Source organism: Bos indicus x Bos taurus, chromosome 1 (genome assembly GCF_003369695.1).
Source record: "Bos indicus x Bos taurus breed Angus x Brahman F1 hybrid chromosome 1, Bos_hybrid_MaternalHap_v2.0, whole genome shotgun sequence".
Lineage (NCBI taxonomy): Eukaryota > Metazoa > Chordata > Mammalia > Artiodactyla > Bovidae > Bos > Bos indicus x Bos taurus.
The window spans coordinates 148835202-148847828 of NC_040076.1; the positions used below are offsets into that span (position 1 = coordinate 148835202).

General features: G+C 46.8%; 1 protein-coding gene across 3 annotated transcripts in view; it reads right to left on the bottom strand.

The window, feature by feature from the left end:
* The window catches only part of VPS26C (VPS26 endosomal protein sorting factor C), a 69929-nt gene extending 59910 nt beyond the window's left edge, over window positions 1–10019 (bottom strand). For 2 of the 3 annotated variants that reach the window (XM_027548891.1, XM_027548894.1), the window contains exon 1: window positions 9877–10019. In XM_027548891.1, coding sequence (XP_027404692.1) covers window positions 9877–9933 — 57 coding nt within the window. In that variant the 5' untranslated portion in view covers window positions 9934–10019. The remainder of the gene's footprint in view (window positions 1–9876) is intronic. The other variant, XM_027548895.1, reaches the window with a different exon arrangement.
* Window positions 10020–12627: the final 2608 nt, after the last annotated feature.

Below are 12627 nucleotides of genomic sequence, written 5' to 3' on the forward strand. Positions count from 1 at the left end.
GAGGGAAATGCACGCATGAGTGAGGACTGTGCATCATCCAAACCCACGCGGCAGGCAGACTCCAGGACCAGCGCGGAGGGTGCGCCACGGCCCAAGGGCTGTTGAGGGCAGGATGGGTGCCCGGTGCCCAAGAGAGGACGGGCCGCCCCCACCCCGCCAAGGGCGGGCCCTGCAGCTCCGGGGACCACCGTCCATCCCGTGGAGGAGGCTGAGAGCGTGGAGCATCAGTCCCGGGAACTGCGCGGAGCAGTGAAGGGGGTGGAGAACACGCCTTCCCATCTGACAGTCCCTGTTACTTGTTCTCAGCAAGTTAAAACAATTCTTTAATGTAAAACACAAATTCTTTTGAAATATACGAAACAAAAAAAAGCACTTTTTTTTTTTCAAGAAGGTTGTTCCCCTCCCCACCCCCGATTATTATCGAAGGAGGGAATTTCTGTCCATGCACCACTTACTTTTCCACTGATGGGATTCCTACTCCGTTCTGAAAGGGGATGTTTGCGTTTTAGAGTTAACAGTCTTAAACGATCTCTTCTTATGAAACAACAGGCAGGCCAGGTTTTGGCAAATGTCGTGCCTGCTGTGGGACTGTTAGTCTCTCAGTGTCCGACTCTCTGTGACCCCATGAACGGTAGGTAGCCTACCAGGCTCCTTTGTCTATGGGATTCTCCAGGCGAGAATACTGGAGTGGCTGCCATTTCCTCCTCCAGGGGATCGAACTCGGGTCTTCCACATAGCAGGCAGATTCTTTACCATCTGAGCTACCTTCACGTGGCTACCTTCACCTTTACCATCTGTGTCCTTCACATGGCTGCGGTCTGACAGTGAAACCGTGGGCATGGGTAAGAACCACAGGGGGGACAGGGTAGTGAGGATGAACGGAGCCCAGGCATCACGAGAAAGCACGGACGCCAAGTTACCCAAAGAACCTGCCGGACAGCTGGGAGGACAGCTGGTGTAACCCTCCCAGTTCCTCAGGGGAGAGCCCTTTCTGAGCTCAGAAATCCCTTCTGAGCATCAGTCAGAAGAGATAAATCAGGTACAGGGTCCCATCAAGAGTTAAAGGCTACCGACAACCTCCTACTGCCCTTCCCTGGGTACGTTTAAACCCCGGGGAGAACAGTGAGGTGGACAGAGCCCACCAGCTTCTGCTGGCTCTCCTGGCCCAAGAACCTCAGGTAAGCAGGACTCAAGAGGGAAACTGGCAGGTGATTTACCCATGGATGGTCAGTCCAGTTAACCTCAGTAATCATGGACAGTGGGCCGACAATCTGTACGGTGTAGGGAGCTACCTTGTTGTTGTTTTTTTTTTTACTTTAATCCTCCAGTAAATAAAAGCAGAACATTTTAAGCCTGGCTGCGCTGTACTGCATTAAAAAAGTTAACAGGGCCTGCAGGTTTTGGCACGACACAAACTAAAATGGGTTGATACGAAGAAACTTCAACCTGGTTGGCTTTGGCTGGTCGTTACATCCTACAACTAGCACTTTGCAAACTGAACCAGCGGGCCCCTGCTGTGTGCCGATGCTTCAGCAGCCACTCTGGGAACTGAGGAAGCGAACTGAGGAAGTGTCAGGGAGGGCAGGGTGGCAGGGTCACTTCAAATGTAAAAGCTCTATTATCTGCTTATAAAAGGAACTATTTTAATGGATATTAGACTTGTTAACCCCACTCCAGTGTCCCTGCCTGGAGAATCCCCGGGAAGGAGGAGCCTGGTGGGCTGCAATCTATGGGGTCACAGAGTCGGACACGACTGAAACAGCAGCAGATTTATTAAAACTGATATATTACAAAGCTAATTTGATAAGATTTCATTTAATAAAAGTCTCATTGCTTAGAACTGGAAGGAGGGGGGTGGACTCTTTATCCTAAACAATGCTCATTTTCTTGAGCTGTTTATGAGGAAACATTCACTGTAGTTTGTGGGATGAAGGGTAAGATATGATTTCCATCACTTTGAGAAAAGCACCGTTTCTCTGAGCCTGAATTTTCTCCAGCGTATGAATGAAGGGTAGACTGTCTGTTCCATATAGACAATAAAAAAAAAAACAAAGACAATATTTTTTAAAAATTTTTATTGAAATATAGTGATTTACAATGTTGTCTTAGTTTCAGGTATAAAGTGATTCAGCTACACATATATATTCTTTTCTTACATTCTCTTCCATTATAGGTTATTACAAGTTAACTGAGTAGTTACCTGTACTACACAATAGGTCTTTGGTAGTCATTAATATCTATTTTATATATATGTATATTTTCATCCCAAACTCCTAATTTATCCCTCTGCATAAAGCCATAGGTTTGCTTTCTGTCTGAGTCTGCTTTGTAAATAAGTTCATTTGTATCATTTTTCTGGATTCCACACAAAAGTGGTATCACATGATATATGTCTCTGTCTGACTTACTTCACTCAGATGATAGTCTTTAGGTCCATCCATGTTACTCTTATTTTGGGGGGCTCCAAAATCACTGCAGATGGTGACTGCAGCCATGAAATTAAAAGACACTTACTCCTTGGAAGGAAAGTTATGACCAACCTAGACAGCGTATTAAAAAGCAGCGAGACGTTACTTTGCCAACAAAGGTCCGTTTAGTCAAGGCTATGGTTTTTCCAGTAGTCATGTATGGATGTGAGAGTTGGACTGTGAAGAAAGCTGAGCGCCGAAGAATTGATGCTTTGGAACTGTGGTGCTGGAGAAGACTCTTGAGAGTCCCTTGGACTGCAAGGAGATCAAACCAGTCAATCCTCAAGGAAATCAGTCCTGAATATTCTTTGGAAGGACTGATGTTGAAGCTGAAACTCCAATACTTTGGCCGCCTGATTCAAAGAACCAACTCACTGGAAAAGACCCTGATGCTGGGCAAGATTGAAGGCAGGAGGAGATGGGGACGACAGAGGATGAGACAGTTGGATGGCATCACCAACTCAATGGACATGAGCTTGAGTAAGCTCCAGGAGTTGGTGATGGACAGGGAGGCCTGGCATGCTGCGGTCCATGGGGTTGCAAAGAGTCAGAAACGACTGAGTGGCTGAACTGAACTGATGTTATACAAATGGCATTCTTTCACTCTTTTTATGCCTGAGTAGTATTCCATCGGAGAAGGCAATGGCACCCCACTCATGTACTCTTGCCTGGAAAATCCCATGGATGGAGGAGCCTGGTGGGCTGCAGTCCATGGGGTCACTAAGAGTCGGACACGACTGAGCGACTTCACTTTCACTTTTCACTTTCATGCATTGGAGAAGGCAATGGCAACCCACTCCAGTGTTCTTGCCTGGAGAATCCCAGGGACGGGGGAGCCTGGTGGGCTGCCATCTATGGGGTCACACAGAGTCAGACACGACTGAGGTGACTTAGCAGCAGCAGCAGCAGTATTCCATAGTTATATATCTACCACCATTGATGGACATTTAGGTGGCTTCCATGTCTTATTGAGAATAGTGCTCAAGGAACATTGAGAGGGCATGCATCTTTTCAAATTATGGTTTTCTCTGGATTTACGGTCAGGAGTGGACTGCTCGATCACAGAACAGCTCTATCTTTAGTTTTCTGAGGACCCTCCATGCTGTTCTCCATCACGGCTGCGCCAGTTTACAATCCCACCCATGCTGTAGGAGGGTTCCCGTCTCTCCTCGCCCTCTCCAGGTGTGCTACTTGTAGACTTTTTGAGGATGGCCATTCCGATTGGTGTGAGATAGAATCTCATTGTAGTTTTGATTCAAATTTTTCTAATAATTAGCAATGCTGACCATCTTTTCACGTGCCTTTTGAGGAGAAATGTCTATTTAGATCTTCTGCCCATTTTCTGGTTGGGTTGTTTTTTGATACTGAGCTCTATGAGACGTTTGTATATTTTGGAGATGAATCTGTTATTCACATCATTTGCAAATATTTTCTCCCATTCTGTAGGGTTTTTTTTTTTGTAAATGGTTTTCTTTGCTGTGCAAAAGCTTATAAGTTTAATTAGGTCCCATTTGTTTATTCTTGTTTTTATTTCCATTATTCTAGGAGATAGATCCAAAAAGATATTGTAGAGATTTACGTCAAGGAGTGTTCTGCCTATGTTTTCCTCTACGAGTTTTATAGTATCCATCTAACATTGAGGTTTTAATCCATTTCGAGTTTATTTTTGGGTATCGTATTAGAAAATGTTCTAATTTCATTCTTTTATATGTAGCAGTCCAGTTTCCCCAGCACCACTCATCAAAGAGACTGTGTTTTCTCCACTGAATATTCTTGCCTCCTTTGTCATAGATTAATTGACCATATGTGTGTGGGTTTATTTCTGGGCATTCTATCCTGTCCATTGGTTTGTATTTCTGTTTTTGGGCCGGTACCACGCTGTTTTGGAGCTCTGTAGTATAACCTGAAGTTAGGGAACTTGATCAGTAATCCTCGGGCCAGGACAGAATTTGCTGCAAATAACACCAAACGGGCCACTAATGAGCACTCTCGCTGCGTCCCAGGGTTCAAACAGCCTTGGTAACTCTGAAATACTTCTCATGCATTACATAAGGCTGGGATACGATGGAGAAGACAAGCCTTTTCGGGAGTATTAGATAATTAGTGAGAAAAAAGACTCACTTGAGGCTTGGATAACTGCGTTCCTTAAAGGGTTCACACCTCCCTCAAAATTATCCCGACATTCCTCCTAGGTCAAAGTCCTACCCCAAGGATCTGCACCAGCAGTCACTAAAACTAACCATTAATGTATCAAGAATCCAGCAGAACACTGAGGCTTTTCCCACAACATCCTAGCTTTGCAATTTTTCTTCAAAATAATGAACTGGCATAATAAGGATTTTTCCTCTTTAATCTTTTTTTTTTAAACAAGAAATTATATGAAAGCCAGTAAGACAAAATGCAAACCTAGATGTTCTTGTAGTAACAGTAATCAGCCCACTATGCACAAATTCCTCATCACCGCAACCTGGCTATGCTGGGCAGTAAATCTCCCATTGATGTTTTTCACAACCCGTAATATTGAACAGTGTCATTTTCATAAGTATGTGGGCCAGGATTTCAGAATGTAAAACATTTCGAATTTATAAAAACAAACGAACCATATTTACATTACAAAAATATTTACAACAGGGTTCTTTGAAGCAATAAGCTCCTCTAGTACACTGAAAATACAGTGTAATGTACAATGCATTTGAGTCAAACTTTTGGTTCAAGAACACACCTACTGCACTGAGCAAAGAAGTACATGGGGATGCCAAAGTCACACCCAGTTTGCAGTGGGGACACATCCAGCAATCACTACCGCATCTGACAAGCACGGACCATGCCATTTGTGAGGTGCACGAACAGTGTGACTTACATCAGTGACTCTGAAGTCATGGAAAAGCCTGGTGCTACCACCACCTACCATCTGACCCCTCCCTCACAGCTCAGCTGGGAAAGAATCTGTCTGCAATGCAGGAGGCCTGGGTTCAATTCCTGGGTTGGGAAGATCCCCTGGAGAAGGGAAAGGCTACCCACTCCAGTATCCTGGTCTGGAGAATTCCATGGACCGTATAGTCTATGGGGTCACAAAGAGTTGGACATGACTGAGCAACTTTCACTTCACATGGGTCTGAACCTGTAGTAAATATCTTCAAACATTATCTCTTTTAATTCTCACGACAAAGTCTCTGAGCAGGCTCAGACTCATCCTCCAGATGAGAATTAACATCTGGAGAAGGTGCACTTAGGGGAAAAAAGGCCTGCTTTTTTTAAAAGGGCCACAATTTAGTAAGCCAAACAGCCGGATTTATGAAGTTAAAATATGAAAACAAACAAACAATAAACATGAGAAGAGGGGAATAAACCCAAGGAAAAGAAAACAAATTTTATTCCGGAAAGACAAAGGAGCAAAGTCTCTTGAAAAAGTCACCGACAAATGAGACGAGGATGAGCAGCTGTAGGTGGGGAAATAAGAATAAGCTTTAAAAAGTCACCGACAAATGAGACGAGGATGAGCAGCTGTAGGTGGGGAAATAAGAATAAGAGAAGCCAGTCTGTGGGCTTGGATGGCTTTGCCAGCGCCCCCCAGGCCCTGCTCTCTTTGCTTCTGTTGTCTTTCTTCTGCTGGAAACAAATAGGGTGGGGGGGAGGCGGGGTGGGGGGTGGGGTGGAAGGAGACCCCGGCCCAGCACTTAGCTTTCAACACTAGGTTGGAGCCTCACCATCTCAGTGAAGCTCCAGAAGGGCCCTGCCCCCTGCCCCCAACCCCCCACAAACAACTACACCTCCCTCTGCACTCCCTTACCACAGAGACACATCCCCGGAGCACAGGTGACGGTGTGTTTACATCTATCAGGAGATCCACAGACACGGACTGAATAAATCTGCTTTAAGTTAACAGTCTAAAAAGAATGAACTGATGACGATGTGATGATATGGAAAGGTGTGCACAGCCAGGCTACACGGTTCAGCAAAAAGATTAAGTTTTGCATCTGCATGCGTGTCTGCGTACACGTGCCACTACTGCTCACGGGAAATGTCTGGCACAAGCACACACACAGTCAACGGATCCCTCCAAGGACAGAAAAAGGGCCAGAAAGAGGAGGAACCCGACTTTTCACTTCCCAGCCTTCTGTAAAATCCTGTGTTTATATACATATATTTTTAAAATGATTCAATTGTGATTTGTGGGGGGAGAAAAAAACGAACGCCACCACCTTGAATGAGCATCCTTTTCGAGGAAAACCACCTAAATGACAATTTTAAAACCCCAGTATAACTTAGGCTCTCGGTGTCCACAGAACCAAAACCATTCTCACATGCTTCCATAGTAACTAAGAGCCTGAAAAGCACAGAAACGGACTCGGGTGCCCACGTTCCGAGGAATTTCCGTTTCACAGCATCTCTTGATTTTTGATGTCTGGTATTAGTAATGCATACACCATCTATAGGAAGGACTGATGATGAAGATGAAACTCCAGTACTTTGGCCGCCTGATACGAAGAACTGACTCCTTGGAAAAGACCCGGATGCCAAGACTGAAGGCGGGAGGAGAAGGGGACGACAGAGGAGGAGATGGTTGGATGGCATCACCGACACCATGGACATGAGTTTGAGTAAAATCCAGGAGTTGGTGATGGACAGGGAGGCCTGGCGTGCTGCGATTCATGGGGTCACAAAGAGTCGGACAGAACTGAGCAACTGAACTGAACTTTTGCTACTTCTACCATACATTAAAACACAGAAAACATCCCAGCTGCTGTAACATCTGGGAATAAAATGTGTTACCTTTTGAATGAAAATAATAAGTACTAAAACTAAATGTACATATTGCCTGTCCCTGCCTCCCCCCCCTTTTTAAAATTCATTTATTTTTTTACCTTTTGGCTGCTGTGTATAGCATGCGGGATCTTAGTTCCCTGACCAGGGATTGAACCTTTGACCCCTGCAGTGGAAGCACAGAATCTTAACAGTTGGACCACCAGGGAAGTCTTCCCAATTCTTGCTTTTGGTATTTTCCAAGCTACAGAAAAGTTAAGAGAAAACGAAGTACCGAGAAAACTGAAACCCTCACACACTAACGCTAAGAACGTAAAACTGTGCAGGTGGTTCAGAGAACTGTTTGGAAGGCCCTTAAATACCTAATATAAAGTTAGCATTGTTGCGTTACTAAGTCACGCCCAAACCTTTGCGACCCCATGAACTGCAGCCCACCAGGCTCCTCTGTCCATGAGGTTTTCCAGGCAAGAAGACTGGAGCGGGTTGTCATTTCCTTCCCCAGGGATCTTCCTGACCCAGACAGTGAACCCGCATCTCTTGCACTGATGAGTGGGTTCTTTACCACTGAGCCAAAGTTAGCATATTACCCAGCAAATCCACTCCGAGGTATATATCCAAGAGAAATGGAATACATGTTCACACAAAAACCTATATTAGATTAATGCTGCTCAAAGTAGCATTAATCATAATAGTCAAAAAGTGAGAACAACACAAATGTCCATCAACAGATGAATGATAAATAAAATGTGACGTATCCACACAACAGAATACTACTGAGCCATGAAAACAAATGAGGAACTGATATCGGCTACAACAGCATAATGTGTTCAAAGTTCATGCATAAGTGAAAGAAGTCAGTCACAAAAGACCACAGACTATACAATCCTATATACATGACCATGTCCTAATTAGGCAAATCCATTGAGACAGAAAACAGGTCTGTGATTGCCTGGGTCTAAGAGAGAGAGGGAATGAGGAATGATGGATTCTGGGTGTGGTGTTTCTTCTGGGGAGGGGTGATAAAAATGTTCTAAGATTAGACAGGTGTGATGGTTCACAACTTGAGTATATTAAAACCACTCAATTATACACTTTAAAGAGTGAATTTTATGGTATTAGATCTCAATAAAGCCCTTTTTTTTTTTAAGACATCAAATTAGACCCATAAGGCTTTCAAGCAGAGTCAGCAACTGTTAGTATGTTGGCTTTCTTTCTCTGTTGCTTTCTTTCTCCCCACATGCATGTGCCCGCGCGCACACACACACACAATTTATGACCAGGCCATTTAAAATTTAGTTATTATTACACTTCACTCCTAAATACTTCAGCAGGTAGAGCAGTTGCCCACATAACCGAAATATGAACATTAGACTGGGGGAATTTAAAGCTCTTATTTAACATATACCCCATATTCAAATTTATCAAAAATTAGGTATCATATTTGGTTGTTATATCCCTGTCATCTCTTGAATCTTAAAAAAAAATCTCCTGTCCTTTTAATGACACTGACACATTTGAAGAATCCAGGCCAATAAATGGACAGAATGTTTCTCAATTGTGAACATGCCTATTTCCCTGTGAACTAAGTGCAGTTAGGCATTTTCGGCAGAACACCACACAGCTGGGTCGTGTCTTCAGTCCTCCCTACCAGAATCCTCTATTATTGTGCCAGAACGCGTCAACTGCGGCGGTAAGGTGGTTCACCGCAGGTCTTGGTTAGGACAGGGACTATCAGATTCCTGCACTATAAACGTAGCTTCTTCCCTCTGTAATTAATAATCTGGAGATGACTAAATTATCTTGCATCTGTGTAAACATGAAGTTTCCTCAATGGTCTTGCCCCCAAAGGCTTTAAGCATCCCTTTTGAGCCCTCGCTGCATTCACGTGACCAACCATTCCTCTCAATTTTATTACACATACTCAACAGAGTTGGCTGCGATTTCAACCCGGCTGCACAGCGGCCAGAATCACAGGGGGCTCTATGTATGAAACCCCGGTCAGCGTATATTCCAGAGCGATGGATTCTGATTTAGTTACAGTAAGGGTTGAGACTGCCCGAGTTACAGGGAGAAAAACCTTGCATTCTCCTTTGGCAAATAAGGAAACTGGCGCCCGAGGAGATTAAGAGGCTATGGCACAAAACTTGTTCATGGCACCGTTAAGATTTTTTTTTAATTTGCATTTTAAAATGCAATTCCTTCCGTCCCCAAAACCAGAAAAACGAGTAACTTTTGTTCGGCCTACAGATTTCTGCTTCCAAGGTTACAGCTGCCTTTCTGGCCCTAGACCTTTGCATTCCTCTTACAAGCGAGAAAAGGATAGTCTGATGGTTGAGCTCCTCGGACCGCAGTGCGAAGTCACAGCTCAAGACCCCGGCCGGGCTGGATGTCCAAGGGGCCAGACGGTTGCGCGCTGCAGCCCAGGGGCCCTGCACGCCCCCCCACCGCGGCGGCAACCCCGGCGGACGCCGCTGCAGAGCAGCCAGCCGCGCAAGCGAGATGCACCTGGAGGGGGCCGCACCTGGCGGAGGATGCACCTGGCTGCTCCCACCTGACCCGGACGCACCCGCCCAGGGAAACTCCGAAGTGTGCCAGACCCGGGGAGACCACAGAACCTGAAGGCCCACCCCACCCCCCCACTTACCCCAGCGTGATAAACCTTGTTCGCTCTTTTAATCTTAATGTCCAGGGTGGTCCCCATCGTGAATACTCCGCTTCGCGCACCACTTCCTGCCCCGCGTGATCGAAAGGCGGGGAGGGCTCGCCCCGCCTCTCCGCCCGGGGCCCCGCCCCTTCTCCCCGCCCGCAGCTGCGTCACGTGACCCTGCCCCCGCGGCCAGTGCGACTCTCCCCCTCCCCCCACCCTTCTTCTTTCCGGCGCAGGGGCGGGCCTTAGCGTGGGTCGAGGACTGTCACTCTTGGCCCGGCCTCCCCCGGGCGTGAGGGGCGGGAACGAGGAAACCCCACCCCTTCCGTAAAGACCAGTCTTGACGCCGGAAATGCCTCTTCTCGCCCGTTGACCAGGGGGAGGGAGTAAACTCGGCTCTCCCGGCGTGCCCCGCGGGGGGGCGGGGCGGGGCCGGGACGCGCCGAGGGCGCAGCCTGTGCCCGCAGGCTGAGGCTCCCATCAGGCTGTGCGGCGCGAAGCGGCGCTACGGTATTGCGTTGCCTTCAAGGAGGTGATAATGGAGACTGCCTTCTCTTCTAATCCCTTCCTCTAGTTGCCTCTAGTCCTCCCACCCTCCCGCTTTCTTCCAGCGGCGCTGAGGACATAGGCTTTGTGTCTGTCCTCGGCGAGGCGGTCTTCCCTGCCCTTTCCACAGCCCCGCGCTCCCGACCTGCAAAGCGCTGATGGGCGGGCTTCCCCGACACCACCCGCCGGCGGGCACCAAGGTCTTGCGGGAGCGCGGGCGGCCTGGCCCCGCCCCGCCGGGCCGCGGGGGCTTGTGGGTACTCCCACCGACGCGCGCCCTGGGACGAGGCGTTGAATATTCATATTCGTGCGCAGAGTGTGAAGAGGCGCGGATCGTAGGCCCCGCGTCTCGGCGGTGCGTGGAAATGTATAACCTCGAAACTGAGAGGGTCCTACCTAGTCTTTTTATTCTCAGCAAGAGCCCACTCACCTGGACACAAGAAACGCATGGCTTTCCGGAAGGACTGCTTCCAGGCGGAGCAGCCGACTACTTTTATTGAAATAAAATTCCTTGTCGAGGTTTTAAACAGGGGACTTTCCAATAAGAGAGGCATATTTTTAATTGTTATGGTCCCTGACTTAATACAGCGAGGAAGTGCTTTTTGATTTTTAAGACTCTGAGATTCCGATTTTCTTTTTTTCTTAAAGTGCGTTACTTGTAGGATTATGTGAGAGTTTTTGTTTAAAACGGTTTCTTGACTCACTCTCACGAGTACTTCTCATGAGAATGTAAGGTGTTTTCTAGGACAACCGTGATGGTGCTATAGCTACAGTTGCTTTTGAAGGTTGATAACAGGTATTTCCCAATGTTCAGATCTCAGTTTTCAGCTCCTCTCTGCCCCCAACGGCTTCCGTTGCGGTCTAGGGTAACTTCCCTTGCAGCTCAAACTCAGCAATTCTAAAAACAATTGATTAGGGACTTACTAATCACTGTCTAGTCTATTTGCAATTCAAGAAGTGGGTCCTTCTCTGCTAGTCTCACCCATCATTTCCAAATGGTAAAACGTTAATCCCAGTAGACAGTACAGGAAATCAAAGGGATACACATTCTAGACTTGTTTGCTTCACCAAACCTGCTTTATCGCAACTCAACATTTCTGGTTCATAGAGGACAAGTGTACTGTATTTCACTCATCTGTGTCGGTTGAACACGATCTTCACCGAATACTGCTGCTGCTGCTGCTGCCAAGTCGCTTCAGTCGTGTCCGACTCTGTGCGACCCCATAGACGGCAGCCCACCAGGCTCCCCCATCCCTGGGATTCTCCAGGCAAGAACACTGGAGTGGGTTGCCATTTCCTTCTCCAATGCATGAAAGTGAAAAGGGAAAGTGAAGTCGGTCAGTCATGACCGACTCCTTCCTCCGACCATGGGATTTTCCAGGCAAGAGTAGTGGAGTGGGGTGCCAAAAAGTGCTCTAGTTCCAGCAATTATCAGTATAATCAGTTTGTTAAACTCCTCTCAGTGTGATGGCTTCCGAAAAGAACAGTCTTTTTTTTTTTTCCTCCAGTCACTGCTCTTTTGAATCTCTTCTATCCCTTAAGCACTCCTTAGGTGACACCATGACCTTCTGGTCGATTTCAGTTACTGAACATCAGACCCTGTCAAAGTGTCAATCTCCCGGCTTGAGTGGAACCCTAGATTCTGAGGGTATAAAGGTACAAGTCATGGTTCTGGCTCTCAGACTCTTAGCATCTTTTCAAGGTCTGGCTTCTCTGTTGAGGCAAATGTCTAACTTTACATTGCTAGAATTCTTTCTTAGTGGATCCCTGCTTCTCTGGATAACTGGCCCTTGTTGAAACTTCTTTCATGGAAATGGGAAGGCCTGATGGGCCTTGTCCTCTGTATGATTTCATGGAAGATCTACTTCCGGCTTGATCTTTACCATCACCCCACTGCCAACTCCCAGCAGGATATGAGTCTTCTGGGGAAGGGTCCAGCAAGACAGCCAGAGACCATTTATCTGCCACTGAGTCCCCCTGACTCTTGAGAAACACACATCCTTGCCACACAAAAGGACCAGACTGGAAGCTGTCCCGTGGTCTCTGGTTTCCACCCTGCCATCTCCCTTCAATCATCTTCCTGCCTTTTGAAATACAGGCAATTAATCAAGAATGCTGCCTAGACAGGTTTGCAAGTAGGGAGTAGAACACTCGCCTCTCCTGCCAGTAGCCCCTACTGGTATCAAGGAGAGGTTATCTTAG